The following is a 27222-nucleotide window of genomic DNA, read 5'->3' on the forward strand; positions in this document are numbered from 1 at the left end:
AGTTCAAGTGATTCTCATGCCTCAGCCTCCCAGGTAGCTGAAACTACAGGCATGTGCCACCACACCTGGCTAATTTTTGTATTTTTAGTAGAGACAGGGTTTTGCCATGTTGCCCAGGCTGGTCTTGAACTCCTGACTTCAGGTGATCTACCACCTTGGTCTCCCAGTGTTGGGATTACAGGTGTGATGTAATGGCACCCGGCCCCATTTTCCTCTTCTCTCAGCAGCACTTCCCATCCCTTTCCCAACTCCTCACCCCGCAGCTCAGCACCAAGACCCTGTGCTTGGCAGATCTTTGAATCAAGCACTGAGAAATTAGAACATTTTGAAAAAGCAAACATTTCCTTTTCCACCCCCGGTGATTACAAAAGTAACATATGTTCTGTGTCAGAAATCTGGAAAAACACCACGAAGAGGGAAAATGAGGCCGGGCGTGGTCGCTCATGCCTGTAATTCCAGCACTTTGGGAGGATCACTTGAGGCCAGGAGTTTGGGACCAGCCAGGGTAACATAGTGAGGCTGTCTCTCCAAAAATTAAAAAAATCAGCCAGGCGTGGTGGTGCACGCCTGAAGTCCCAGGAGGTGAGTCCCCTTGAGTCCAGGAATTGGAGGCTACAGTGAGCTATAATTGTGCCACTGCACTCCAGCCTGGGTGACAGAGCAAGACACTGTCTCAAAAAAAAAAAAAAATTTAAAAATTTAAAAATTTAAAAAAAAAAAGAAGGGAGAATGAGACTCTCGGTAATCCTACCATGAAGTGGTAACTACAGTCAATGCTTGTGTGACCCCGCATTTCTTTGTTTTCAAACAGAGTCTCACTCTGTTGCCCAGGCTAGAGTTCAGTGGCATGATCTCAGCTCACTGTGACCTCTGCCTCCTGGGTTCAAGCGATTCTCCTGCCTCAGCCTCCTGCGTAGCTAGGATTACAGACGCCTGCCACATTTTTGTATTTTTAGTAGAGATGGGGTTTCCCCAATTGGCCAGGCTGGTCTCGAACTCCTGACCTCAAGTGATCCACCCACCTTGGCCTCCCAAAGTGTTGGGATTATAGGTGTGAGCCACCGTGCCTGGCTGTGACCCAGGATTTCTAAGAGAATGCAAAGATGTGCTGCTTCTAAACTTCCTTAGGCACCTCAGCCCCCTCAGCTCACTTTTGACCTTCCAATCTGTTTCATCCCGGCTAGAGTCTCCCCAAAAGCAGAGGCAGGGGAATTGCCACAAAGGAATGCCCTAAATCATCCCAAGATGGGGCCAGTGGGGATTTCAAGAAAACACCAATTACCAGAGCAATCAGTCCAAAGCATTTATTAGGGAAACTTACAGAGTGCTCCAACAATCATCAAGACAGGAACGAAAAGGGGTGTTCTACCGAGGCACAGCTGCAGCTAGGGGGTCAGGACATGGAGTTCAGATGCACAAGTCAGCATGTCTGGTTTCCATTACTATTTTGAGTAATGGGCCACCTGCTGGTCTGGCAGGTGTCAGCTTGACCAAAACAGGATTGTGGATTCTTTCCCTGGGATGGGACGTTCCACAACCTTGGTTTTATATTTAGATTTTCTTTTTTTTGTTTGGTTTCTTTTGGAGACAGAGTCTCACTGTGTCTCCCAGGCTGGAGTTTAGTGGCGTGACCTCGGCTCACTGCAGCCTCTGCCCCCCTGGGTTCAAGAGAAGAATTCTCCTGCCTCAGCCTCCCAAGTAGCTGAGACTACAGGCGCAGCCCACCACGCCCGGCTAATTTTTTGTATTTTAGTAGAGACGGGGTTTCAGTGTGTTGCCCAGGCTGGTCTCCAACTCCTGAACTCACACAATCCGCCTGCCTTGGCCTCCCAAACTGCCAGGATTACAGGTGTGAGCCACCACACCTGGCCTATATTTAGATTTTCAAGGCCAGTTTCTGGAATTTTTAAGCAAAGTACACGGGTTAAACATTATGAGACCTTAGCATAGAAAAACAGAAGAGAGGTTGGGCGTGGTGGCTTACACCTGTAATCCCAGCACTTTGGGAGGCCGAGGCAGGCGGATCACCCGAGGTCGGGAGATCGAGACCAGCCTGACCAACATGGAGAAACCCCGTCTCTACCAAAAATACAAAATTAGCTAGGCATGGTGGTGTATGCCTGTAATCCTGGGCGTTTCTCTCTTGTTGCCCAGGCTGGAGTGCAATGGCACCATCTCGACTCACCGCAACCTCCGCCTCCCTGGTTCATGCGATTCTCCTGCCTCAGCCTCCCAAGTGGCTGGGATTACAGGCATGCGCCACCATGCCAGGCTAATTTTGTATTTTTACAAAATTAAAGAGATGGGGTTTCTCCATGTTGGTCAGGCAGGTCTTGAACTCCTGGCCTTAGGTGATCTGCCCACCTTGGCCTCCCAAACTGCTGGGATTACAGGCTTGAGCCACTGCGCCTGGCCTTGGAGAATTCTTAAACCACTGTAGCAGTATAGTTCAACAATACTAAAAGGTGGTTTTAGTCTCTGGATCCTGCCATTCAAAAGCAAACAGGCCTGTTGCGGTGGCTCACGCCTGTAATCCCAGCACTTTGGGAGGTCGAGGTGGGAAGATCACTTGAGGTCAGCAGTTCGAGACCAGCCTGGACAACATGGTGAAATCCTGTCTCTACTAAAAATATGAAAATTAGCTGGGCGTGATGGCATGTGCCTGTAATCCCAGCTACTAAGGAGGCTGAGGCAGGAGAATTGCTTGAACACGGGAGGTTGCGGTGAGCTGAGTTTGTTCCACTGCACTCCAGCCTGGGCAACAGAGCGAGACTCTGCCTCAAAAAAAAAAAAAAAAAAAAAAATTGAGACAGCCTCACTCTGTGTTGCCCAGGATGGAAGGATGGAGTGCAGTGGTGCGATCTCAGCTTACTGCAACCTCCACCTCCCGTGTTCAAGCGATTCTCCTGCCTCAGCCTCCGGGTAGCTGGGATTACAGGTGCCTGCCACCACACCTTGCTAATTTTTTTTCTTTTTTTTTTTTTTAATAGAGACGGGGTTTCACCATGTTGGCCAGGCTGGTCTCGAACTCCTGACCTCGTGATCTGCCCACCTCGGCCTCCCAAAGCGCTGGGATTACAGGTGTGAACCACCGTGCCTAGCCTCAAAAAAAAATTTTTTTTAAAGGCCAGATATCTCCACAGCTGGCTTACTTTATGTTATGGAAAGTGCCAATTTACTGAAATGAATACATAATTGAGTATTCTTCATGTAGATTAAATAATGTGACCATACTCTCCCTCTTTCCCCTCCAGCCCACTTTTCCCCTTTAAATAATGAAGCCCTCAAAATCATATTTGGAAAAAAGCACGGATCACAGATTGTTCCTGGGGTTTTGTGTTCCTTTTTTCCCAGGCTTGTCCTTAACCTTGTCTACATAAACCTGTCAATTTATTGAGACCTGTCTCAGATACTTTTTGGTTTACAAATTGTTTGATTGAATTGAGGAAGGACGGTCCTTGTCCCACCAGCCCTCACAAACCTGGAATCTGGTACAAAGTGCTCCCCAAAGATACAGATGCAGGAGATTGTGCAATTGTGCAATGTTTCCAGTTACCTCGCGGGCATTTAAGATTGGTGACTGACAGTGAGAAAGGAGAATAGGGAAAATGAGGCAGAAGAATAGCAAAGGGAATTAAAAGTTGGATAAAGGGTAAAATACGTAAAAGCAGAGAGCAGAAGCAAGGTGAAGGGGCACCCGCCCCTTCTTGCTCACCCAGCAAGAAGCAAGATAAATGGCAGAAGCTGAGGAGACAAAAGGAAGATTAAAAACTGAGTAAAGGCCGGGCGCAGTGGCTCACACCCAACACTTTGGGAGGCTGAGGCAGGCGGATCACAAGGTCAGGAGATCGAGACCATCCTGGCTAACACAGTGAAACCCCGTCTCTACTAAAAATACAAAAAAATTAGCCGGGCGTGGTGGGGGGCGCCTGTAGTCCCTGTTACTCGGGAGGCGGCTGAGGCAGGACAACGGCGTGAACCCGGGAGGCGGAGCTTGCCGTGGGCCCAGATCACGCCACTGCACTCCAGCCTGGGCGACAGAGCGAGACTCCATAAATAAATAAATAAATAAATAAATAAATAAATAAATAAATAAAATTAAAAAAAAAAAAAACAGTAAAAATCCCACGGCCGGGGAAATCAGGACCAAACCAGTAAGGAGCAGCTCTTTAGGCATAAGCACGCGCATTAAAGACAAAAAGTATCCTTAACATGATAAGGATAACCAGCTCATTAGCGCTCATGCATATGGACGGCACATCATGCATGTACTTAAAATTATGGAATGGAGGCGGCTCTCAAGCACACAGGGGCCAAAGTAAGCAACACACCTATCATTCAAAAAGGTAGACACTGGCTAGATATTAGGCAGCCTTGGGAAGAGAAAAAAAGCCTGGCCAATATGGTGAAACCCCATCTCTACTAAAAGTACAAAAATTAGCCGGGCGTAGTGGCGGGCGCCTGTAATCCCAGCTACTAACTCGGAAGGCTGAGGCAGGAGAATCGCTTGAACCCGGAAGGCGGAGGTTGCGGTGAGCCGGGACCGCGCCATTGCACTCCAGCCTGGGCAACAGAGCGAGACTAAGTCTCAGAAAACAAAAAAAAAAAAAAAAAAAAAAGACCCAAACTATACCAAGCTGGGGCTGATCTTATCTCGCAGAGGTCAGTCCGCTCTCACCACTCCGAGAGTGGAATGCTGTGCTTAATAAACTTGCAGCTTTGCTATCTCTGTGTGTCTGGTCCAAATCTTTGTTCAGGACACCAAGAGCCTGGAACTGTGCGGCACCATGCGGTAACAGCAGCTGTTGGGCAGCGTAGAGTCTAGTCTAGGATCAAGCTTCGCCTACTGACTAGAGTCCGTATCCCGGGGGAACGCGATGGCCAGAGGGAAGAGGTGAGCCAAATGCTCACGAGGCCCAGCCCTGAATGAACCCAGGGGGTCAGAAGGGATGACTGCAGAACTCGTCCCCCACCCCCACCCTCCGCCCTTGCTCCTAGTAGCCGCAGCAAGAGGCTTCGGGCTCAGGATCAGGAGCTTACCCCTACTCCCGGGACCCTCTGGCGTCCCCACCATGTGACCGAATCTCCCTGCAACAAACAATGACTTCAAACGAGCTGGGCGCCGGCGCCTGACCTCTGACTCTCGCTCCACGCCCCTTCCCTGGCCACAAACCCGCCGAGGCCCCCCTCTCTACCCGGCGCGCATACCACAGGCGCGACACCTGCCAAGCCTTGGGACACCGAAACCGTACCTGGGAACCGCAAACACACCACATACTGCAGACCCGGAAGAACTTGTCCCAGTGTTGACCACACCCCCTGGCTAGGGGCAGGGCTTCCGGCCTCGAACTTTAACTTCCGCTTCCGGTTCCCAGCGTTAACTGCGACCGGGGTTCAGCGCTCGGGTGAGGAGCTGGTGGCGTCGGCAGCTTCGAGGCGATTCGAGGTGAGGGGGTCAAGCGGAGAGGCTCGGAGTCGGAGAAAGCTGTCGCGACCCAGCCAACCAGGGTCTGGGGTCGGTGGGAGGTGAGGCCAGGGAGTTTTATGGCAGGGCTTTCAGGCGGCGAGAAGGGGCGGAGGCGCGGCTGCCTGGGGTTCGCGGCCCTGGGACAGGGGACTTGGGGCCTGGGAGTATTCGAGTCCGGGGGGTTGGGGGCAGAACGGAAGGCTCAGTAACCGGGAATTTTAGGGCCTGGGACTGGGAGACTTGTAGGCTGGGGCTTCTGGGCCTGGGAGACGCCTGAAGCTCTGACTCTACTGCCTCCCACCCACCCACCGCTTTGTGTAGCTCCAGCTAGGATGATCGAGGTTGTTTGCAACGACCGTCTGGGGAAGAAGGTCCGCGTTAAATGCAAGTATCCACTGGCAGCCGAGAGGCAGTGGTACCCGCAGGGGTGCTTGGCGTGAGGCAGGCAACTCAATCTGTGTTGTCGGATGGTTTTAGTTAAACCCGGGAGAGGGGGCGGATGGGGTCCTGGCAGATGGTATTCTGCCCTAGAATGTCCTCTTCCTCGTTCTACCGCTTCCATTTGCCTTAACTGCTCTGCGCCCAGCACGGATGATACCATCGGGGACCTTAAGAAACTGATTGCAGCCCAAACTGGTACCCGTTGGAACAAGATTGTCCTGAAGAAGTGGTGAGTGCAGCGGTAGAGCCACTGGGTGGACTGGACTAGGCCGGAAGGTTTTGGTTGGGGGAGCGCTGCAGGCAGCCCTTTGCTTAGGCTTGGCTACCTCATTCGGCCTACAGACTGAAGAGCCTCCTTAGCCTTATCTCTGAAATGTCTCTTTTTCTTAGGTACACGATTTTTAAGGACCACGTGTCTCTGGGGGACTGTATCCTTTGTGTGACTTTTTGAGGAAGCATCTACATACCCAGCCTCGGTTATCTTTGTTCAAAACTAAAGTCTGCATGAGCTTATGCATATTAAGTGTTTAACTTAATACGTGGCACATGGTGAGCACTTAGAAAATGGGAGCTAGGTAATTATTTGGTTGGGGAGGAGAGTGGTTGGTGAAATAGTTTGACTTCAAGTTCAAAATATTTATTACTGACCTCCATCTGAGTGCTGGACAGTAGGTCAGGGTGGGGTGAGACTCAGGCATATCTATTGTGCAGAAGGAGCAGAAACTTTTTAAAATTTTTATTTTATTTATTTATTTTTTTGAGACGGTCTGGCTCTGTCGCCCAGGCTGGAATGCAGTGGCACGATCTTGACCCACTGCAACCTCCACCTCCCGGGTTCAAGCAATTCTGCCTCAGCTTCCCAAGTAGCTGGGATTACAGGTGTGTGCCACCACTCCCTGCTAGTTTTTGTATTTTTAGTAGAGATGGGGTTCCACCATGTATGCCAGGCTAGTCTCAAACTCCTGGCCTCAAGTGATCCTCCCGCCTCGGCCTCCCAAAGTGCTGGGATTATAGCCGTGAGCCACTGCGCCTGGCCTAGAAAGAACAGAAACTTTTTTTTTTTTTTTTGAGATGGAGTTTTGCTCTTTTTTCCCAGGTTGGAGTGCAGTGGTACAATCTTGGCTCACTGCAGCCTCTACCTCCCAGGTTTAAGCGATTTTCCTGTCTCAGCCTTCCAAGTAGCTGGGATTATAGGTGCCCACCACCACACCCAGCTAACTTTTTGTATTTATAGTAGAGACGGGGTTTCACCGTGTTGGCCAGGCTGGTCTCAAACTCCTGACGTCAAGTGAGCCACTTGCTTCGGCCTCTCAAAGTGCTGGGATTACAGGTGTGAGCCACTGCACCCAGCCAGAAATTCTTTTGTAAAGTTTTGGTTCTCTCCAAATAAAAATGGCCTGGTCCAAAATGGGCTTCCTTAGCCCTGGGCTGAGACCTCAGGCCACCTGACCCAGCTGTGAATGGATGAGAGGGGTGGGGACGGAAGTCAGAGTCAGGATTCCTTAACACCTTTCCTTCAGATGAAATCCACGATGGGATGAACCTGGAGCTTTATTATCAATAGATGAGAATCCTCATCTTCCTGCCCCGCTTTCCTCTCCCATCCTCATCCCCCACATTGGGATAGATGCTTGTTTGTAAAAAATCACCTTAATAAAGACTTAGATGTTGCTTTGTTGTTGTCTCTTTGTATGAGAGCTGTCTAGTGATGGGTGGAGCAGTCGCTGTTTGGTCATCACTGCACCGTCAGTATGCAGCTGCTAAAATAAGAGCTCCGATCAACTGGATCCATGAGGGCAGAGTAGACCAGCAGGCTGGGAGTCTGTGTGGGAGCCCAGAGAGAGCTCTGGGGTTTGCTGTGGGTGTCTGAAGGTCAAGAGACCCTGGGATTATTGTCACCCTAATAGACCAAAGAACCTCCGGCTAATGACAGTAGATATAATTGTTAGGAATTCAGATTCTGAAATCACACAGACCATGTGTGGAATGTCAGCTCTGCCACCAAGCAGCTGAGTGACACTAGGCAAACTTTTTTAACCTCCGTAAGCCTTTACTTCCTTATCCACTGGAAATAATTGTGTTTACTTCATGTCTGCTTTCAATCGGCATATTGTGAGGAGGTATAGATGAGTTTAAAGCATGTTTAAACATCCACAGTTCCTGGCATTTTTTTTTCTTTTTTTGAGACAGGATCTTGCTCTGTCACCCAGGCTGGAATGCAGTGGTACGTTCATAGCCCACTGCAGCCCTGAACTGGACTCACACAGTCCTCCTGCATCAGCCTCCCAAGTAGCTGGGCAGTGTGTACCACCACGCCAGCTAATTTTGAAATTATTATTAATTTTATTTGAGACAGTCTCGCTCTGTCGCCCAGGCTGGAGTGCAGTGGCATGATCTCAGCTCACTGCAACCTCTGCCTCCTGGGTTCAAGCAATTCTCCTGCCTCACCTGAGGCAAGAGACTGGGACTACAGGCATGCCCCATGACGCCAGTTAATTTTTGTATTTTTAGTAGAGATGGGGTTTCACCGTGTTGGCCAGGCTGGTCTCAAACTGTTGACCTCAAGTGATCCACCTTCCTCGGCCTCCCAAAGTGCTGGGATTACAGGCGTGAGCCACCGCGTCTGGCATTTTGAAATTTTTTGTACAGACAGGGTCTCCCCTATGTTGCCCAAAATAGTCTTGAACTCCTGACCTCAGATGATCCTCCAGCCTTGGCCTCCCAAAGTACTGAGATTATAGGCACGAGCCATCATGCCTGGCCCTAGCACTTCTTTTCAAGACAAAACATGATAGTAGACAGTGAGGCAGTGTGGCACTGTAAGTGTGGCTACATGATCCCAGCCTCAAGAGTCAGACCAACTAGATTTGAATTTTGATTGATCCTTAGCAGTGGGATTTCAGCCTCTGCGACCCTTAGTTTCATCCTCTAAAAATGAGCACTACAGTGGCACCCACATCTCAATGAGATCATGCAATTAGAATAGCAGGATGCCCGGCACATAATGTTATTTGCTGTATTCTTCCTCTAGGTATGAGTAGACAGGAGACCAACTGTCCCTCTGTTCCCCTGGCCACAGTTCTTTGTGTCAACCTTGTTCCTGTCCTGTTTTGTTTATTTTTTAAATTTAAATTTTTTTTTTTTGAGATGGAGTTTCACACTTGTTGCCCAGGCTGGAGTGCAATGGCATGATCTCAGCTCACTGTACACCCCGCCTCCTGGGTTCATGTGATTTTTTTTGCCTCAGCCTCCTGAGTAGCTGGAATTACAGGTGCATGCCACCACACCCAGCTAATTTTTTTTTAGTAGAGACAGGGTTTCACCATGTTACCCATGATGGTCTTGATTTCCTGACCTCATGATCCGTTCACCTCAGCCTCCCAAAGTGCTGGGATTACAGGTGTCAGCCACTGCGCCCGGCCCTGAATTTCTTATTTCTTATACCACTCCTCCCACCAGTGGTGGGCATTAATACATTTGAGTGACTCTAGAAACTTTCTGGAATAACCTAGAGTTTTTATCATACGGGGATAATTATATGTCCCGTAATATTTATATGCCATTCCATAGTTTGCTTTTCTATGCTTTTTTTAAATTATTATTTTTTATTATTATTTTTTGAGATGGAGTTTTGCTCTTTTTGCCCAGGCTAGAGTGCAATGGTGCAATCTCGGCTCACTGCAACCTCTGCCTCCCGGGTTCAAGCGATTCTCCTGCCTCAGCCTCCCAAGTAGCTGGGACTACAGGCACGAGCCACCACACCTGGCTAATTTTTTGTATTTCCAGCAGAGACAAGGTTTCACCATGTTGGCCAGGCTGGTCTCAAACACCTGAGCTCAAGTGATCCACCCGCCTCAGCCTCCCAAGGTGCTGGGATTATAGGTGTGAGCCGTTGGGCCAGCCATGATTTAGCAATTTTGAAACTACTTTTGTGTGTGTGGGTGTGGGCACATGGGCCCATGTAATACACACAAACAGGGTTGAACAAACAAGTAAACTTGTAGATAATGAGAGCTGGGTGTCTCACTGTGGAGAAGGAAGTTACAAATAAAACAGGAGATGGGAGTGCTTAAAATGAACCTTGTAGGACTGGATTTGGAGGCATCAGTCTGAATTCATGGTTTTCGTTTAACAGATATATTGATACATATAGATGTGTGTATACATATGTATATTTCCTTGCTCTATCCACTTAGAGGAACCAGAAACAGTGACACTCCAGGACCAGTGAGCACCCATCCTGGAACATAAAAACATTAGTGGGAAAACAGGATTGGGGAGAATTTGTGGTTTAGTTAATAGTATTATATTGATATTGGTTTCTTAGTGTTGATAATTATGGCAGGGTTTATAAGCTTTGGCATTGTTGACCTTTTTGGGTTGGATTTTTTTTTTTTTTTTTTTTTTTGAGACAGGCTGGAGTGCAGTGGCACAATCTTGGCTCACTGAAAGCTCCACTCCCAGGGTTCAAGCAGTTCTCCGCCTCAGCCTCCCAAGTAGCTGGGATTACATGCGCCCGCCACCACACCTAACTAATTTTCGTATTTTTAGTAGAGATGGGTTTTCACCATCTTGGCCAGGCTGGTCTTGAACTCCTGACCTCTTGATCCACCCACCTTGGCCTCCCAAAGTGGTGGGATTACAGGCGTGAGCCACCGCGCCCAGCCTTTTATTTTTATTTATTTATTTATTTTTTGAGACAGTCTCCCTCTGTCACCCAGGCTAGAGTGCTGTGGCAAGATTATGGCCAATTGCAGCCTCTTAACTCCTAGACTCAAGAGATCCTCCCACCTCAGCCTCCCAAGTAGCTGGGATTACAGGCACGTGCCACCACACCCAGTGAATTATTTTTGTAGAGATAGGGTCTTGCCATGTTGCCCAGGCTGGTCCCCAACTCTGGGCTCAAGCAATCCTCCTGCCTTGGGCTCCCAAAGCCCTGGATTACAGGTGTGAGCCACCACGCTTGGCCCTTGGATTGGATAATTCTTTTGGTGGGGGCTGTGCCTTGAAGGATGTTAGCAGCATCCTTGGCATCTAATACTAAATGCCAGTAGCCAGTAGTATCTCCTGTTCCAAAATGTCTGAAGATGTTGTAACAACCAAAAATGTATCAAGATGTTGCCAAATGTCCCTTGGGAAACAAAATCGCTACTGGTTGAGAATTCTGTTCTATTGTTTACTTAAGACGCTAATATTAGGAAAGATTGGGTGAAGGGTACATGAAAACCCTACTGTTTTTGTAACTGCCCATGTCTAAAATTATCTTTATAAAAAGTATCTTTTTAATATTATGCTAATACATACTTGTAAAAAACAATGTTCTATTAAAACTTAAACTTTTTTTGTTTTTTGAGATGGAGTCTCGCTCTGTCACCTACGCTGGAGTGCAGTGGCGCGATCTCGGCTCACTGTAACCTCCGCCTCCCAGGTTCAAGTAATTCTCCTGTCTCAACCTCCCGAGTAGCTGGAATTAAAGGTGCCCACTACCACGCCTGGCTAATTTTTGTATTTTTAGTAAAGACAGGGTTTCACCATGTTGGCCAGGCTGGTCTCGAACTCCTGACTTCAGGTTATCCGCCCACCTCGGCCTTCCAAAGTGCTGGGATTACAGGTGTGAGCCACCGAGCCTGGCTTGAGTGCTTTATGTGGATTAATTTATTTAATCTTCACATCAAACAGAAGGATGTAATTGCTTATCCCCACTTTGCAGATTGGGAAACCAAAGTATAGAGTAACGTTAAGTCATCAGTTCAAGGTCGCATAGTAAGTGTCAGTGCCAGACTTTAAACCCAAGTCTGGCTCCAGACTTCTCTTAGCCTTCTACTGCATCCTGCGTCTAATTTGTTGTGGGCAGGTTTCCCTATGAGTTCACTTCACTGAGCCTCATTCTTTTTAACGGTCACATAGGGTTCTATGCTAGGTGAACTGTAGTTGCACCCTTTGCTGTCAGTGTCTTCAACTCCCATATCTACCCACAGTTCCCCAACTCTGGGTCCCCAAATACCTCCCCTGTGTCCCACGGGCTCTGCAGACTCTATTTTAAGTTGGCTAAAACTGAGCTCATCTCCTCCCACCTGCACCTCCTCCGTGTTCTTATATGAATGTCAATGTCGGCACCCACTGGTCACCCAGGATGGAGGAAGGAGCCAGACTGTGAGGGAATAAAGGAAGTAAGCAGGTTCCAAAGGACGTGGAAGGCCTTTGGGTCCAGAGCCTAGGGAAAAGTTGAGCCCTGCAAAAAATAAAAGAGGCTGGGTTAGCTTTGGACATCTGGGGGAAACAGGTGGGAAGAGGGAGGATGGAGGAGCCAAATTTAAGCATCGGGTACTTAGGTGCTCATCTCCAAGGCAACTGCATTGCTATGGCAACAGCAGAGGCAGCACCGCCCCGCCCAAGTACCTCCTGGACCGCCGTTACCGCTGCACCAGCCAGACTCTTCCGCATGGGAGGGCTGGGGGCTTGCGGACCTCCGGGAACGGCTCAGGCAGGCGGGAGTTGCTGCGGCATTAGCCAATCCATAAGCTCTATCCCGCCTGGGTGGGCTCTGCGGCGACGCGCGCCAAGAAGGGGTCGGGAGTTTTTTGGCGCTAGCTAAAGGGCGTTGAGAAGGGCGGGCCCGCGTCGCTTCGGACCACTCAGAAGCCGAGGAGAGCGAGTGGACGGGGCCAGACTGAGGCTGGCCGGGGGCGGGGCGCAGGGATAACGTGGTAAGGTCCGCCCAGCCTTTCTTCTACCCAATAGAAGGCCAGAAAGCCAATCCGGACCGTTGGGGAGCCCAATGGGCGTCGCCGCCAGGCCCCGTTGCAGAGCGCGTCTAGCCAATAGGCAGCGGCGGCGGGCGGGAGCGGGCGACAGGCGGCGCGGCTGAGGCGGAGCAGGCGCTGCGGCAGGAGGGAAGATGGCGGACGAGGAGAAACTGCCACCCGGCTGGGAGAAGCGCATGAGCCGCAGCTCAGGTGCCGCGGGGGTCGGGGCTGGGGCGGGACTGCGCGGGCCCGCGTAAGCAGGGCTCGAGCTCGCCCCTTGGGCGAGGCGGCAGCGCTGCCTCCCTCCCATGGGGTCCTGGCTCCTCCGCGTCGTCCCCGGGGTAACGGCCCCGGCCCGCCCTGTTGTGGGGACTGCGAGCCTCAGGAGCCGCCGGGAAGCCTGAGGAAGCTGAGGCAGGGGGCTGGGCGGGTGAGGGTCCGGGGAGTCCGGGGCGATGGCCCTGGCCCTGCCGGCCCGGCTGATACCTCTCGGCCTAATGCACCTGACACCCCGGGGGACGTCTCTGCACCTTGCTGGGCCCGGGGGCACCCCTGGGAGGGAGGCACCCCAGTACCCTGCAAAGGGCGTAGGGTGTTGCCCGGCCTCGGGTCCACAACCTACCCCTGCTAACACCCCTAGTGTGTACACCTAATGCTGAGTCTGCGACATCGCCGGTGACATTCTGCCAGACGATGGCTCCTGTGCTTAGACCCGATTTAAGGGTTAGCTACAATGATAATATTGCCAGTAACAGGGCATGTTTGTCTCTGTGTCAAGCGCTTTAAGTTCTCTCTGAATTGCCGCAACTCTGGGAGCCAGGTAGTTATTACTTCCATCTTACCAGCAAGGAAACTGAGGTCAGAAAACTGAAGGAACTCGTCCAAGATCATTCATTTCAGGGGCCGGGGATTGGATTAGGACCTAGGCATTTTGCCTACAAATACCCCTGCCCGTGTCACTGCAAACTCCTGAGGAGCAGGCCCAGCATCTGTGGGCAGGTCCCGAGTCACTCTGCTGCCTCTAGAGCCCATGGCAGTCGCATTTGCAGTAATAATTCTCCTTGGTTGAGTGCCAGGTTCTGGTGAACTGTTTAGATACATGGACTCTCCTCATTAACCCCATGAGGTTTGATCTCCTTATTCCCTATTCCCCATTTTTCAGATGAGAAAACTGAGGTGCAGGGAGATTAGAGCCCATTGCCAAGGTTTTAGAGTCAGTAGCTCAGCTGCATTTGCACCCGGAACCCGCGCTCTCGCCCAGCCTGCTCTAGCCCTGGCCTGTAGCTGGGACCTCCAGAATAATCAGATGCTCTGCCCAGCTCTGGGCCCATTTCTGCTGTTTCTGCTCAGTTCAACCCTGATGGCTTCCTTTATGGGTGACACTCCATGTCACCCAGGCAAACTGTCAGCCTTTGGAGTGGCACCCAGTAGGGTCTTTACTTCCAGCTTCTTGTTCACAGTCTTCACTCCTTCATACCCCTCACTTCCTGGGTAACATCGGGCCACCAGTAATGCTGGTTCCTAGCTCTGCAACACCGTGCGCGGTGTAGTAGCTAAGAGCAGAGCTTTTGGGTGTGAAGTACCTGAGTACAGTTCCTGCCTTCCCCTGTGTGTGCCTGGAACAGAGTAAACACTCAGGAAGCGTTACCCACTGCTGCCATTCCCAGAGATGCAAAAGGTGAGGCCTCCGTTTTGCCATCTATACAATAGAGATAATAAAGGCTATCCCACTCTTAATGTGTACCAGTTTCTGTCCTAGGCATTTTGCAGATGTGTGAGCTTATTTAGTGCTTTCTTCTTCTTCTTTTTGGAGATGGTCTTACTGTGTGGCTCAGGCTGCAGTGCAGCCTCTGCCTCCCAGGCTTAAGCAATCCTCCCACCTCAGCCTTTCAAGTAGCTGAGACCACAGGCGTGTACCACCCACCCATGGCTAATTTTTTATTTTTTATTTTTTGTTTGTTTATTTATTTATTTATTTATTATGAGACAGAATCTCACTCTGTCACCCAGGCTGGAGTGCAGTGGCATGATCTTGGCTCACTGCAACCTCCGCCTCCCGGGTTCAAGTGATTCTCCTGCCTCAGCCTCCCGAGTAGCTGGGATTACAGGTGCCTGCCACCACGTCTGGCTAATTTTTGTATTTTTAGTAGAGACGAGGTTTCACCATGTTGGCCAGGCTGGTCTCGAGCTCCTAACCTCAGGTGATCCACCTGCCTCAGCCTCCCAAAGTGCTGGGATTACAGGCCTGAGCCACTGCGCCCAGCCAGCCTGTTGTTTTTGTTTTTGTTTTTGTTTTGAGACAAGAGTCTCACTCTGTCGCCCAGGCTGGAGTGCAGTGGCATGATCTTGGCTCACTGTAGCCTCCACCTTCTAGATTCAAGCAATTCTCCTGCCTCAGCCTCCCGAGTAGCTGGGATTACAGACATACACCACAACGCCCGGCTAATGTTTGTTTGTTTGTGACGGAGTTTTGCTCTTGTTGCCCAGGCTGGAGTGCAGTGGCACGATCTCAGCTCACTGCAACCTCCATCTCCCGGGTTCAAGCGATTCTCCTGCTTCAGCCTCCCCAGTAGCTGGGATTACAGGCACCTGCCACCATGCCGGGCTAATTTTTTATATTTTTAGTAGAGATGGGGTTTTGCTGTGTTGGCCAGGCTGGTCTTGAACTCCTGACCTCAGGTGATCCACCCCACCTTGGCCTCCCAAAGTGCTGGGATTACAGGTGAGAGCCACTGTGCTTAGCCCTTTTAAAAATGTTTAAAAATTATTATTTAGTCCTTTCAATGACCCTAAGGTAGGAACTGTTATCTCCATTTTACAGGTGAGAACACCAAGGCCCAGGGAAGATATATCACATTTGAACCCAGATTCAGATTTGAATCCAGGTGGCCTGGCTGCTGAGTGCATGGTTTGAGTCACTCCCTGTCCCCCAGCTTCCTCTGTTCCATCACTCTGGGTTATTTTCCTCCTTGAAGTTATCAGGGATTGATACTATCCTGTGTTTCGTTTGCTTGTTTAGCACCTGTCTGCTCTCACCTAGAATGTTAGCTCTCTAAGGGCAGGGACTGTATCCTGCCACATTGGCCCATGTCTGGAGAGCCTGTGGCACATGGTGGATACACCATGGATTTGTTGAATGAAGGCACCCCGTGCAAGCCAGGCCCTTACCCTGGCTTCTGGCTGTGGGCTCAGGGGTGTCCTGGGAGCACAACCCTAGCTGAATTCCTGCCTGCCCTCCCCTCCAGGCCGAGTGTACTACTTCAACCACATCACTAATGCCAGCCAGTGGGAGCGGCCCAGCGGCAACAGCAGCAGTGGTGGCAAAAACGGGCAGGGGGAGCCTGCCAGGGTCCGCTGCTCACACCTGCTGGTGAAGCACAGCCAGTCAAGGCGGCCCTCGTCCTGGCGGCAGGAGAAGATCACCCGGACCAAGGAGGAGGCCCTGGAGCTGATCAACGGTGAGCAGGGCGAGGGCAGGGGCTTGGGAGGGTGTCTTCTCCCAGGTGAGCCTTTGTAGAAGTCACATCAGACCCTTCACCCCAGCTTGCTCAGCTGCCAGGCGTGGTGTTGGCCAACACAAAAACGCCAGTGCATGACCTGACCCTGACCTTCACAGCAGCCATTCTCTTTCTTTTCCATCTGGCATTTGAGGGTGAGCCAGGTAGGGGCAGAGGACCCAGCCTGGGGGCTGGCAGACATGGCTTCAGGTAGTAGCTGTGCCTCTGTGAACTCTGTGACCTTTGGGAGGGGACTCATGTCACCTCCCCTAGACTCAGCTTTCTCTGTAAAATGGGCATCCTCTGAGGACCATTGTGAAGGTTAGAGGGAATAAGGCAATGGATTTTGCACAGTAGGCCCTCAGTCTGTGGGAAGTGTTGTCAATAGTAATATCATCCACTAGGGGCCTGAGTCACAAACGTAGGTGGATCCAGAGACAGCAGTCAGGAAGGTAGTGAGTGCATGCAGGGTGTGGTGGCTCACGTCTGTAATCCCAGCGCTTTGGGAGGCCTTGGAGGGCAGATCACCTGAGGTCAGAAGTTCGAGATTAGCCTGGGCAGTATGGTGAAACTTCATCTCTACTAAAAATACAAAGCTTAGCCAGATGTGGTGATGCGTGCCTGTAATCCCAGCTACTCGGGAGGCTGAGGCAGGGAGGCAGAGGTTGCAGTGAGCCGAGATCGCACCACTCCACTCCAGCCTGGGCAGCAAAGTGAGGCTCCATCTCAAAAAAAAAAAAAAAAAAAAAGAGGTAGTGAGTGCCAGCAGATAGTGAGTTAATTCTGACCTAAGGGAGGAAGCTATTCCCTGCTCTGTTCTGTGTTTCCTCTGCAGTCTGGCACCAAGGTGGCAAACTTTATAAAGGCCAGATGGTAAATATTTTAGGTTTTGTGGGCCATGCAGTCTCTATCAGCTCTGCTTTGTAACTGGATAGCAGTCATAACCAATATGTAAGCAAGCACATGGTCATGGCTGTGTGCCAAGAAAACTTTACTATTTACAAAATCTGGGAGGATTTGGCCTGCAGGCCATCATTTGCAGAGCCCTGTCTAAAGCTGTCCAGTTTGGCCGCCACTCCCACCCTGTGCGGGAGGATCACTTGAGCCCAGGAGTTTGAGACCAGCTTGGGCAACATAGCAAAACCCCGTCTCTAAAAAAATAAAAAAATTAGCTGGACATGGTGGTGCACACCTGTAGTGTCAGCTACTTGGAAGACTGAGATGGGAGGATCCTTTGAGCCCAGGAGGCAGAGGTTGTAATGAGCCGAGATCACGCTACCGCACTCCAGCCTGGGTGACAGAGCAAGACCCTGTCTCAAAAATAAATAAGATAATATCAAAAATTGGTTTCTCAATTGCACTGGTCATACTTTAGCTGGTGGCTGCCATCTTCGACAGCGGGAATATAAAACATTTACATTCTTGGCCAGGCGCGGTGGCTCACGTCTGTAATTCCAGCACTTTGGGAGGCCAAGGTGGGCGGATCACAAGGTCAGGAGATCGAGACCATCCTGGCTAACACGGTGAAACCCTGTCTTTACTGAAAATCCAAAAAAATTAGTCTGGCATGGTGGCGGGCACCTGTAGTCCCAGCTACTCGGGAGATAGGCAGGAGAATGGCATGAACCCGGGAGGTGGAGCTTGCAGTGAGCCGAGATCGTGCCACTGCACTCCAGCCTGGGCAACAGAGCAAGACTCCGTCTCAAAAAAAAAAAAAAAAAAACCACTTTTCCATTCTTGCAGTAAGTTGTGTCTGATGCCTTTCTCAGAGTCCCCAAACCTCCTGGGCTGTCCCTACTCCAAACAACCCATCTCTCAACCATGCCCAGACAGCCTGGGTTGCTATGCAGCTCTGCCACGTCCTGGCTATGTTACTTAACATCTCTGGGCTTCAATCTTTTTCCCCTTCTTCTTTTGAGACAGGGTCTTGCTCTGTCACCCAGGCTGGAGTGCAGTGTTCATAGCTCACTGCAGCCTCAACCTCCTTGGGATCAGGTGATCCTCCCACCTCAGCCTCCCAAGTAGCTGGGACTGCAGGCTCATAACACCACACCTGGCTGATTTTTGTATTTTTAGTAGAGACAGGACTTCACCATGTTGCCCAGGATGGTCTCAAACTCCTGGGCTCAAGTGATCCTTCCACCTCAGACTCCCGAAGTGTTGGGATGACAGGCATGAACCACCGCCCCCAGCTGTCAGTCTTTTTCATTTATAAAATTAGTATTAGAATAATAAGACACACCTCACAGGGTAGTTGTGAGGACTTCTGGCTAATACAGTAAAGCGGGAGTAACAGCTCCTGGCATCGGTAAATGTTCTGTCATTGTTAGTGGTCACTGTCATTGCTGTTGTTGGTTGTGGTAGCACAGGGCCCAGCACAGAGTGTACACTCGGTCAGTATTGGCTGTTGTTTTACTCTCTCATCACTTGGTCCAGTTGGCCTGTAGGATGTTATTACACATGCACACCCCCAACATGGCATCTAGGACAGTAAGTGCCACCCGTTAGTCTTATATGTAAGCATGGTAGAGAGAAGCCGAGTTCTTACACAGAATCTTGAAGACTGAAGAGCCAGCCTCCTGACCTCTGAGGGCAGGGACTGGATCTCTCTCTTTCCCCTGTATTCCCATCCTGCCACACAAAGCCTGGCCCAGAGTCAGCCCTCACAGCCTTGTTTCATGAACCAGTAGGAAGCAAGAAGGATTCCTGGCGCAGGACAGGGCAGAAGTAAAGGCCTAGGACTAGGATGTAGCCAGGACTCTGGGGAAGGCTTTGCAGGGAGCTAGGGGGTGGTGAGACCCTTCACGGGCAGGTCCCAGCCAGGTTGAGGAGGGTCCTTGTCAGGTGAGGAGGTTGGATTCTTTCCTGGAGGCAGCAGGACATATGTGGCCATGTGGGACCAGGAGAGGAACCCACAATGCTCTGCTTTCAGCAGAGATCTGTGAAGCTAGAATGTCAAGGGCCAGGGAAGTAGAAGGCCCAGAACCTTCAGAGGTTCTGGTTGCCCCAGAGCAAGAAGAAGAAGTGGAGGGAGAAGCCAGGAGAGAAGCGCAAGATGACCCTTCGGGTCCTCCCAGCTCTAGTGGTCTCTGTTCTGAGGCTTCCGGACCCTATAAGAGTGAGCAGGAGGGTGCAGGCATTTGGGGATGGAGCGGCATGAAGTGGGCTCCTGGGGGTCAGCAGAGCAGCCAGGCGCAGGACAGAGCTGCTCCAAGCAATCCTGGTGAGAGCTGGCAGAAGGCTGAGGCTGGTGGGGATAGTGAGAAGGGCATGGGTCTGGATGTGGTGGGCGAGGGTGTCTCCCCCATCTCTGGGTTGGACAGGTGCACCTGGTAAGTAGCCAGGCCCTGAGGCCTCACAGTAGGTACCTGCAGATTCTGGAATGTCAGCAGGAGCCTTGCCTGCCCACCTGGTGGAAGCTGTGGGAGGAATTGGAGCGAGAGGCGGTGTGACTTGAACTTGGGGGCTGGAAGTGGAAGAAGAAGAGGGAGCAGACCCGAGAGAGATTCAGGAGGCAGGACAGAGAGGACTGGGTGATGGATTAGGTGGGCAGGGGTGGGATGTCTGGGGGAGGGTCAGGGCAGAACAGCGTGGCCCACCCTGGGTCGTACAGGGCTGGATTTCAGTGCCAGCTGTGTGGTCTTCATTTCCTGAGCCTCAGTTGCCTCATCTGTAGAATGGGGAGAGGGTGGCTATGAGGATCCAGGAGCAATGGGCTCAGTGGCTGGCGCGCTCTGTGCGGTAGAGCCTCAGCCCCAGTCATTCGGGTGTGGACGGCGGGGGAGCTGAGGTCAAGTCAAGGCCTCTGCTCACGGGCAGCCCCTGCTGCCACCCCACAGCCCGTAGAAAGAGTTCCGGATAGGACCACAGGAGGCCTGGTGGGCTCAGCACACAGATGATGACCTTGGCCCACGACCTCCCTCTCCTGGTATCCTCCTGCCTGAGATGGTGCTGGGGCAGATCTCCTCAGAGGTCGATAGGAGGATGCAGTGAGGTGGCCCCGGCCGAGGTACACTCGGTAACAGATCATCATGTGCAGTGTCGGTGCAGGCATTGGGCACCTGGGCCTCATTTTCTCTTCCATGAAGTGGATGTTCTCCCCTCGAGGGTTCATGCCGGGTGATCAGGAGATCATGATTTGGGCAGCTCACTCCCCAGCTGGCAGCCGGGCTAAATCTCATCAGTGCCCATTTAGATATGGTGCTCCGCCCTTGCCCCGAAGGGACCGGCTGCCTGCAGAGAGAGCCGGGACCTCCACATTTTCTGCTGAGGCTCCTTTTCCCAGCATTGGCTCCTCTGCAGCTGCTGGGCCACAGCCAGAGGCTGTCAGAGATCCAAGGGAGTCATTGCCAGTGTCCTTGTCTAAGGAGGATGGGCCGTGGAGAAGCCCTCCCTGCCCGCTCTCCACCCAGATCTGTTGACAGCCACCCCTCACATGCCCAGGGCCTGGAGGGTCCCGGCAAGGCTGAGACTATGAGCAGCTGTCCTACTCACATACCCATCCCAGCATCCAGGTCAGCCCCTTTGTCCCAGGGTCCTCAAGGTCACTGGCGCCCTTCCAGCCTGCTGGCCTTGGGCCAGCCTCTAGCCCCTCCTTCTGGATCTTGGTCTTCTCAGATCTGACCCTGTCACCTCTTTCCCCGACCAGGCCCCTTCCCCTCTGGTGCCTGGGCAGCCTGGGGGAAGTATGCTGGAAGCAGCGTAATGATCTGGCAAGGCAGAGGAGACAGCACGTCTCGAAACATTTTTGGGGTCAAGGACTACCCCATTTGTTCCCTCACTCCCACCTAGGTCACTGATGTGCATTAGCTTGGACTGTTGTAACAAAATATCACAGACGGTGTGGCTTAAACAACAGTCATCACTTTCCACAGTTCTGGAGGCCAGAAGTCCACAATCCAGGTTCCCTCAGATTCTGTTCCTGGCGAGAACCCACTTCCTGGCTTGTAGACGGCTGCCCTCTCACTGTGCACTCACATGGCATTCCCCAGGCGCATGTGCACGGAGTGAAGGAGCACGAGCTCTCTGGTGTCTCTTATAAGGACACTAATCCTGGCCAGGCGCAGTGGCTCATGCCTGTAATCCCAGCACTTTGGGAGACTGAGGTGGGTGGATCACCTGAGGTCAGGAATTCAAGACCAGCCTGGCCAACATGGTGAAACTCCATCTCTACTAAAAATACTAAAAAAAAAGTAGCAAGATGTAGTGGCGCACGCCTGTGATCCCAGCTACTCAGGAGGCTGAGGCAGGAGGATCGCTTGAACCCAGGAGGCAGAGGTCACAGTGAGCCGAGATTGTACCACTGCACTCCAGCCTGGGTGACAGAGCCAGATTCTGCCTCAAAAAAAAAAGGGACGCTAATCCTGTTGGATCAGGGCCCCACCCTTATGACCTCATTTAACCCTAGTTACTTCCCCGAAGTCCCCATCTCCAGATGCAGCCACACTGGAGGTTAGGGCTTTAACACGTGAATTTGGGGTGACACAAACATTGAGTCCATAACGGATGGGCAGTTTGGATCTGTCAGGGGCCTGCTCTGCAACAGCCACTGCTTAAGCGGTCACTGATTCACTCCTTGGAACAGGCTCCAACGTGGGAGCAGCGGTTACCCCATTTTACAGGCCAGTTGGGTGAGGCTCCAAGAGGTAAAGTCACCTGCCAGACTCTCATTGTTTAGGAGCAGCAGAGGTAGGATCTGGACCTGATGGAGTCTGGAGTCAGCACCCATAACATGTCCTCCTGGACCTTGGGGATACACTGTGAGCAGGCTGGCTGGGGTCTGCCAGCACAGATAGGTGCCATTCTGTTTTGCATACAATTTCAGGGGGTCCTGAACACCCTGAAGCAGGTGGAGGCCCCTGCTCCAGACTGGGAGCTCCTGGAGAGGCCACCCTGTGTCTGTGTGGTTCTAAGCTGGAGCCACATCGAATCAGGATGGGGCTCCAGCACCCGACAGTCCCCATCAAATTTTACGGGTTTTGGCGCCGTCGGGCAAGGCTGGCACATTGTCTTGGAGGAGGCCCAGGAAGTCTGGCCTTAGGGTCGCAGCCTGAGTTTCAGGCAGACAGGGCATGAGATTCCAGCATTTCTGCTTCAAGCCCCGTGGTAGATCCCTGTCTCCCTCCTTCCCCATGGCCTATTTCTGTCTCATTTATTCATTAACTTCTTGAACATTCGTGAACACCTGTTTTGTGCACAGTGCTGGGTTCTGAGGGTGCAGCAATGAACAAGGCCAACCCAGCAGCCTCCATTCCTGCACTGTGAGGTGGGCAAGCAACCCACCAATAGGACGGTAGTAAATGCAGCACCCAGGGGGAGGCACCTCACATAGTGGGGGATTAGGGGAGGCTTCTGGGGGAGACCAGAGGATAGCTGGTGAGTTTCAGGCAGGACAAGAGGCTTAAACCAGGGTCTGCGAGGTGGGACTCGGAGGATGTCATTGTCGGGGGGTCAGGTACAGGCTGAGCTAACAAGACACACAGGACCAAACCCCTCAAGGTCAGCCTCACAGAGCAGGAACTCAGGAAGAAAGTGTTTTTGTTTGTTTGTTTGTTTGTTTGAAATGGAGTTTCGCTCTTGTTGCCCACACTGGAGTGCAGTGGCAACGATCTCAGCTCACTGTACCTTCTACCTCCCAGGTTCAAGAGAAAGCGTTTTAAAAAAAAAAATCATTCCAGCTACTTGCGATGCTGAGGCAAGAGGATTGCTGCAGCCCAGGGGTTTGAGGCCAGCCTGAACAATATAGTGCGACCCCATCTCTGCAAAAGGAAAACAAAAACAGTCATTGCAGGCTCCCATCATAGCAGAAAATTTTCCGAGAAAGCTGTCAGGTCAGAGGCAGATCTGGGTGATATGAGCTATTGGTGTGCCAAAGTGTGGCTTTTGTTTGTTTTTAAGCGGTATGGCTTGCACACTCTGTGTGTGAGAGAGGACAACTTGGGCGGGCTGTCCAATTTCAGGGATCCCTGTGGCTGTGCCCCCAGCCCTGGCCGCTGGGGGCTGTGGCAAGGTGATGCTTGTTCAGGGCCTGGGCCTGGCTCCTCAGACGCTCAGCGCCTGCAGGCAGTCCTGCTTCCCCGAAGTAGGTGGGTACCCCTGGGGGCACCGTGCGATCCCCTGGCTGGCTTAGTGGTCCAGACAGAAGGGGGGACAGGGGACTCCAGTGCTCTGTGCCTAAGGCCAAGGAGATACCTAGAAGTTCAGAGAGAGGAGGGGTGGGAGGGGGTCCTAGCAACATCTGATTTAAGTCAGAGTCACTGGTGGATGTGTCTGGCACAGAGGAGGACCCCGTGGCAGCCCTGGAAGCGGGGCATTCTGATCAAACCAGGGCATCACGGGCAGAAGCCTCTGTAATGTGCCATCCCAACAAAAGCTGGGGCCCTGTATGGCATCGATGTCCCTGTCAGACCAGGACACGTGGGCCGGCAGGGCCAAGGATAGGGAGAGCAGAGCAGTAGAGGCTGCGTCATCCCTGGGATGCAGTCCCCATGGAGGGGAAGAATGATGACAGCAAGGGATGTTGGTCAGGGTCCTGCTTGGTGCCGGGCACTATGCTGCATGTCACAGCCACTGGCACAAGACTGTCAGGCGGAGAGGCACAGGGATGTCAGGGCAGCAGGTCGTGGTGACATCCAGCTCAGATACCAGGACACTGGTGGCTGCCATGACGTGCAGCCAAACAGGGAGCTATGGCTGTGCTCTCGCGTTGGTACCATTTCCACTGCAGTCCCAAGCAGGTTAGAGTGTGAGGCCGAGGGTCCCTGGGGACACTTGGATCAGTCCAGTGTGTTCAGCAGGTGCCACGGTTGGGTGTCCAGGCCTCCCAGCACTGGCTAGGTCACCCAGCAGTGTTCCCATGGCTCTCCGACAGGCTCCAGGCCAGTGTATCAGCTATGTATGTCCTGGGCAAGTTGGCCAGCAGGTGTGTCATGGCATCATTTAGGTCAGAAGGAGCAAGGGTAGAAGTGTCAGGGTGACATTAAGAAACCCCCTACTGAGTGTGTTAGGGTGACCTTCACATTGGAGAGAAGAACTGGTGTCCCTGGAGAGTGGCTGCCAGGCCTTAGGGTACACGGGGTGGGTGCAGTTCACCCAGAGGGCTGCCCTGGCTTGCTGGGGCTGTCGCACCACTGGCCTAGGGAGGACACTGGAAGGGATGCCCGTTTGTGTCAGAGCAAGAGGAGGATTGGGGTAGGGCAGGCTTTTGCCCATGGGCACCTTCCTGGGGGTGGCCTGGAGTCAGGAAGGCGGTAGGCCATTCCTCCCGACCTGGCACATGCACAAGAGTGCCTACACACACTTGCTCACACACAGTCACACCACACACACCACGTGCACACACACGCAGCCCTCCCCACTTGGCTTCCGAAACGTGAGTCACTCAGATGCTACTCTGCTGCTGTCTTGCCCCCTCTGCTGGCAGCCCTGTTCCTCCTAACTCCACCAGCCCTGGCCTCCTCCGCCTCCTGGAGAGTCAGAGCCGATGGGCTAGTTTGGGCCACACAGGGTGGGGCCACCCTGAGTTCTGCCAGCATGCAGACTGTAGGTGGGGAGCCGGGAGAAGAGCTATGTTGCCTGCCTCTGGGACCCTGGGGCTACAGCCCACGAGTGTCCCTTGCAGAGCCCACCAGGGTGCCTTGGAGGCCCATCCCAGTGCCAGGCTGTTCTTCCCAGATGGGACAGCTGGGGCCACAGGCTGCCGTGGCAGTGCTGGGGTTTCTCTGGACAGCTCTCCCACCTCTGCCCAGGGGGCCTGGGGGGCCAGCCCCCTGCCTGGGTCAGCCTCTCCCTGCCTGCTGCTCTCCTCTGGCCCATCCAGCTTGTATGTAGATTTTTCCTTACGTGTGTGTGTGTGTGCTGGTGAGAGTGAAAGCGGGAGCAGGGATGTGAGACCTGCAGGGTGGCAGGGCTCATGGATGACTGGCAGGGTGCATTGAGTGCTCATGCTCGTGAAAGGCGCCTCTTCTTGGGTGTGGGTGAGGACAGGTGTGACTGCACATGCAGGTATGTGTGAGGAGAGGGGTTGTGGGGAGCATGTGCACCTGTGAGGGGAGGCTTTCCAAGTGAAGTGCTGCCTCCCCCACTGGCCAGCTCTGGAGTCCTCCATCCTGTCTGGTCAGGACCCCCCCCCCCCTCCCGCCCCTGACCTGGCACTCCCATTCCATTCCATGTCCACAGGCTACATCCAGAAGATCAAGTCGGGAGAGGAGGACTTTGAGTCTCTGGCCTCACAGTTCAGCGACTGCAGCTCAGCCAAGGCCAGGGGAGACCTGGGTGCCTTCAGCAGAGGTGCGCAAGGAATGGGCCCCACCAGGTCGGGGGACCCTTAACCACCCTGAGGGGTAGAGGCCAGGAGGGTCTGGGCATTGGGCTCCCAGGTGCCACACCGGCCTTCGGGGTCCAGCAGGTGGCAGCACAGCCCCTTCCTCAGGCTTCAGAGGCTGCTCTGCTGGGCAGGGCCAGGGCCACACAGGGAGGGGGCTGCAGCACTTTCTTCCTGGCATCATCTCTACCCCGGGGGGCATGGTCTCTTGTGTGTCTGTGCACAGATGTCCTCATCCCAGGCCCACCAAGGTGGGTACCTCCTGTCCTCTGCCTCTTCCTTTTTGTGGTTTAAGGTTGGGGGCCCTGAGAGTCCCAGGGCCTGTCCCCCAGAATCCCTCTCAAAGGTGGGGAAACCAGGGGTGAGAGGAGGTGGCCCTGAGTTTAGGCCTGTCTGGCCAGGACAGTGGAAATCAGGGACAGAGGGGGACTAGGCCTCCTCCTCTTCCTCCTCTTCAGTCCTCGGGGTCTACAGAACAACATCAGGGAGAGGCCAGGATGGGTTGCAGGGTGTGGTGTGCAGGTGTCTTAGCGGGGTGGGGCGGCAGCATGGGGCCAGCAGCTGCCCACCTCCTCCGAGGAGGCTGGTGGGACAGATGACATGGCAGGGCTGGGAACCGGGCCCAGGGAGACGAGTTCACCACCGAAGTGGCCCCTAAATGCACGGCGGCGGCCGTAGCCCTGCCTGCTATCCTTCATGCTGTCCTCGGGCTTCCCAGGGCCTCCTTAATGGCCCTGCCACCCCCAGCTGGGCCGCCGCTCAGCACTGGCAATAAACACGGTGACGGATGAGTGTGGACGAGTGTGAGGCTCAGCGCAGGCAGGAGCCCCATCTGTCGCGGCTGCCACCCGCCCTGCCTCATCCTGGCCTCTGCCAGCCCAGCCCTGACACCCCCACCACCCCTCCTGGCTCCCAGGTCAGATGCAGAAGCCATTTGAAGACGCCTCGTTTGCGCTGCGGACGGGGGAGATGAGCGGGCCCGTGTTCACGGATTCTGGCATCCACATCATCCTCCGCACTGAGTGAGGGTGGGGAGCCCAGGCCTGGCCTCGGGGCAGGGCAGGGCGGCTAGGCCGGCCAGCTCCCCCTTGCCCGCCAGCCAGTGGCCGAACCCCCCACTCCCTGCCACCGTCACACAGTATTTATTGTTCCCAAAATGGCTGGGAGGGGGCCCTTCCAGATTGGGGCCCTGGGGTCCCCACTCCCTGTCCATCCCCCCTTGGGGCTGTGACCGCCAGATTCTCCCTTAAGGAATTGACTTCAGCAGGGGTGGGAGGCTCCCAGACCCAGGGCAGTGTGGTGGGAGGGGTGTTCCAAAGAGAAGGCCTGGTCAGCAGAGCCGCCCCGTGTCCCCCCAGGTGCTGGAGGCAGACTCGAGGGCCGAATTGTTTCTAGTTAGGCCACGCTCCTCTGTTCAGTCGCAAAGGCGAACACTCGTGCAGCCCAGCCATGGGCCCTCTGAGCAACTGTGCAGCACCCTTTCACCCCCAATTAAACCCAGAACCACTGCTCTGCTCTCCTGTGTCTCATTTCTCCTCAGGGAAGCATAGTGAGGAAGATGTCATGGGGAGGGGATCATGGCCCCTCCATCCTAAGGGTCCCAGCTGCAAGTTCTCCCCCGAGGCTCTCCCTTGCCCTGGGCCAGGGGGAGTCACAGCAGCTGGTTCTTGGGGACATGGGCACTGTCCAGCTGCCCAGCACCCTGAGATCTGCTTCCCTGCCATCTCAGGGGCTTCCAGAAGGTTCGTG

General features: G+C 53.1%; 2 protein-coding genes across 5 annotated transcripts in view; both read left to right on the plus strand.

Moving 5' to 3' along the window:
* Positions 1-7579, plus strand: part of UBL5 (ubiquitin like 5) — an 11489-nt gene extending 3910 nt beyond the window's left edge. For 2 of the 3 annotated variants that reach the window (XM_004059966.5, XM_063700989.1), the window contains exons 2-6: positions 4758-5446; positions 5789-5855; positions 6054-6137; positions 6299-6336; positions 7429-7579. In XM_004059966.5, coding sequence (XP_004060014.1) covers positions 5800-5855; positions 6054-6137; positions 6299-6336; positions 7429-7472 — 222 coding nt within the window. In that variant the 5' untranslated portion in view covers positions 4758-5446; positions 5789-5799 and the 3' untranslated portion in view covers positions 7473-7579. Of the gene's footprint in view, positions 1-4757; positions 5527-5788; positions 5856-6053; positions 6138-6298; positions 6337-7428 lie in introns of all 3 variants that reach the window. The other variant, XM_004059967.5, reaches the window with a different exon arrangement.
* A 5006-nt stretch (positions 7580-12585) lies between these two features.
* On the plus strand, positions 12586-26981 carry PIN1 (peptidylprolyl cis/trans isomerase, NIMA-interacting 1). 2 transcript variants are annotated; one of them, XR_002003731.3, is made up of 5 exons: positions 12586-12864; positions 15900-16112; positions 25329-25439; positions 26390-26611; positions 26832-26981. XR_002003731.3 is itself a non-coding variant. In XM_019016362.4 (4 exons), the coding sequence occupies exons 1-4, from the start codon at positions 12807-12809 to the stop codon at positions 26497-26499; spliced, it is 492 nt and encodes a 163-aa protein (XP_018871907.1). In that variant the 5' UTR covers positions 12707-12806; the 3' UTR covers positions 26500-26981. The 2 variants fall into 2 exon arrangements, 1 of the variants encoding a protein (XP_018871907.1); XM_019016362.4 differs by having other exon boundaries at positions 12707-12864; positions 26390-26981.
* Positions 26982-27222: the final 241 nt, after the last annotated feature.

This window comes from Gorilla gorilla, chromosome 20 (assembly GCF_029281585.2).
Source record: "Gorilla gorilla gorilla isolate KB3781 chromosome 20, NHGRI_mGorGor1-v2.1_pri, whole genome shotgun sequence".
NCBI classification, from domain to species: Eukaryota; Metazoa; Chordata; class Mammalia; order Primates; family Hominidae; genus Gorilla; species Gorilla gorilla.

Excerpts from the sequence above, each read along its gene's own strand:
- PIN1 (XM_019016362.4), top strand. The coding sequence starts at position 12,807 with ATGGCGGACGAGGAGAAACTGCCACCCGGCTGGGAGAAGCGCATGAGC. Across the intron at positions 12,865-15,899 it reads GCGCATGAGCCGCAGCTCAG|GCCGAGTGTACTACTTCAAC; the intron begins GTGCCGCGGGGG and ends CCTCCCCTCCAG. Across the intron at positions 16,113-25,328 it reads GGCCCTGGAGCTGATCAACG|GCTACATCCAGAAGATCAAG; the intron begins GTGAGCAGGGCG and ends CCATGTCCACAG.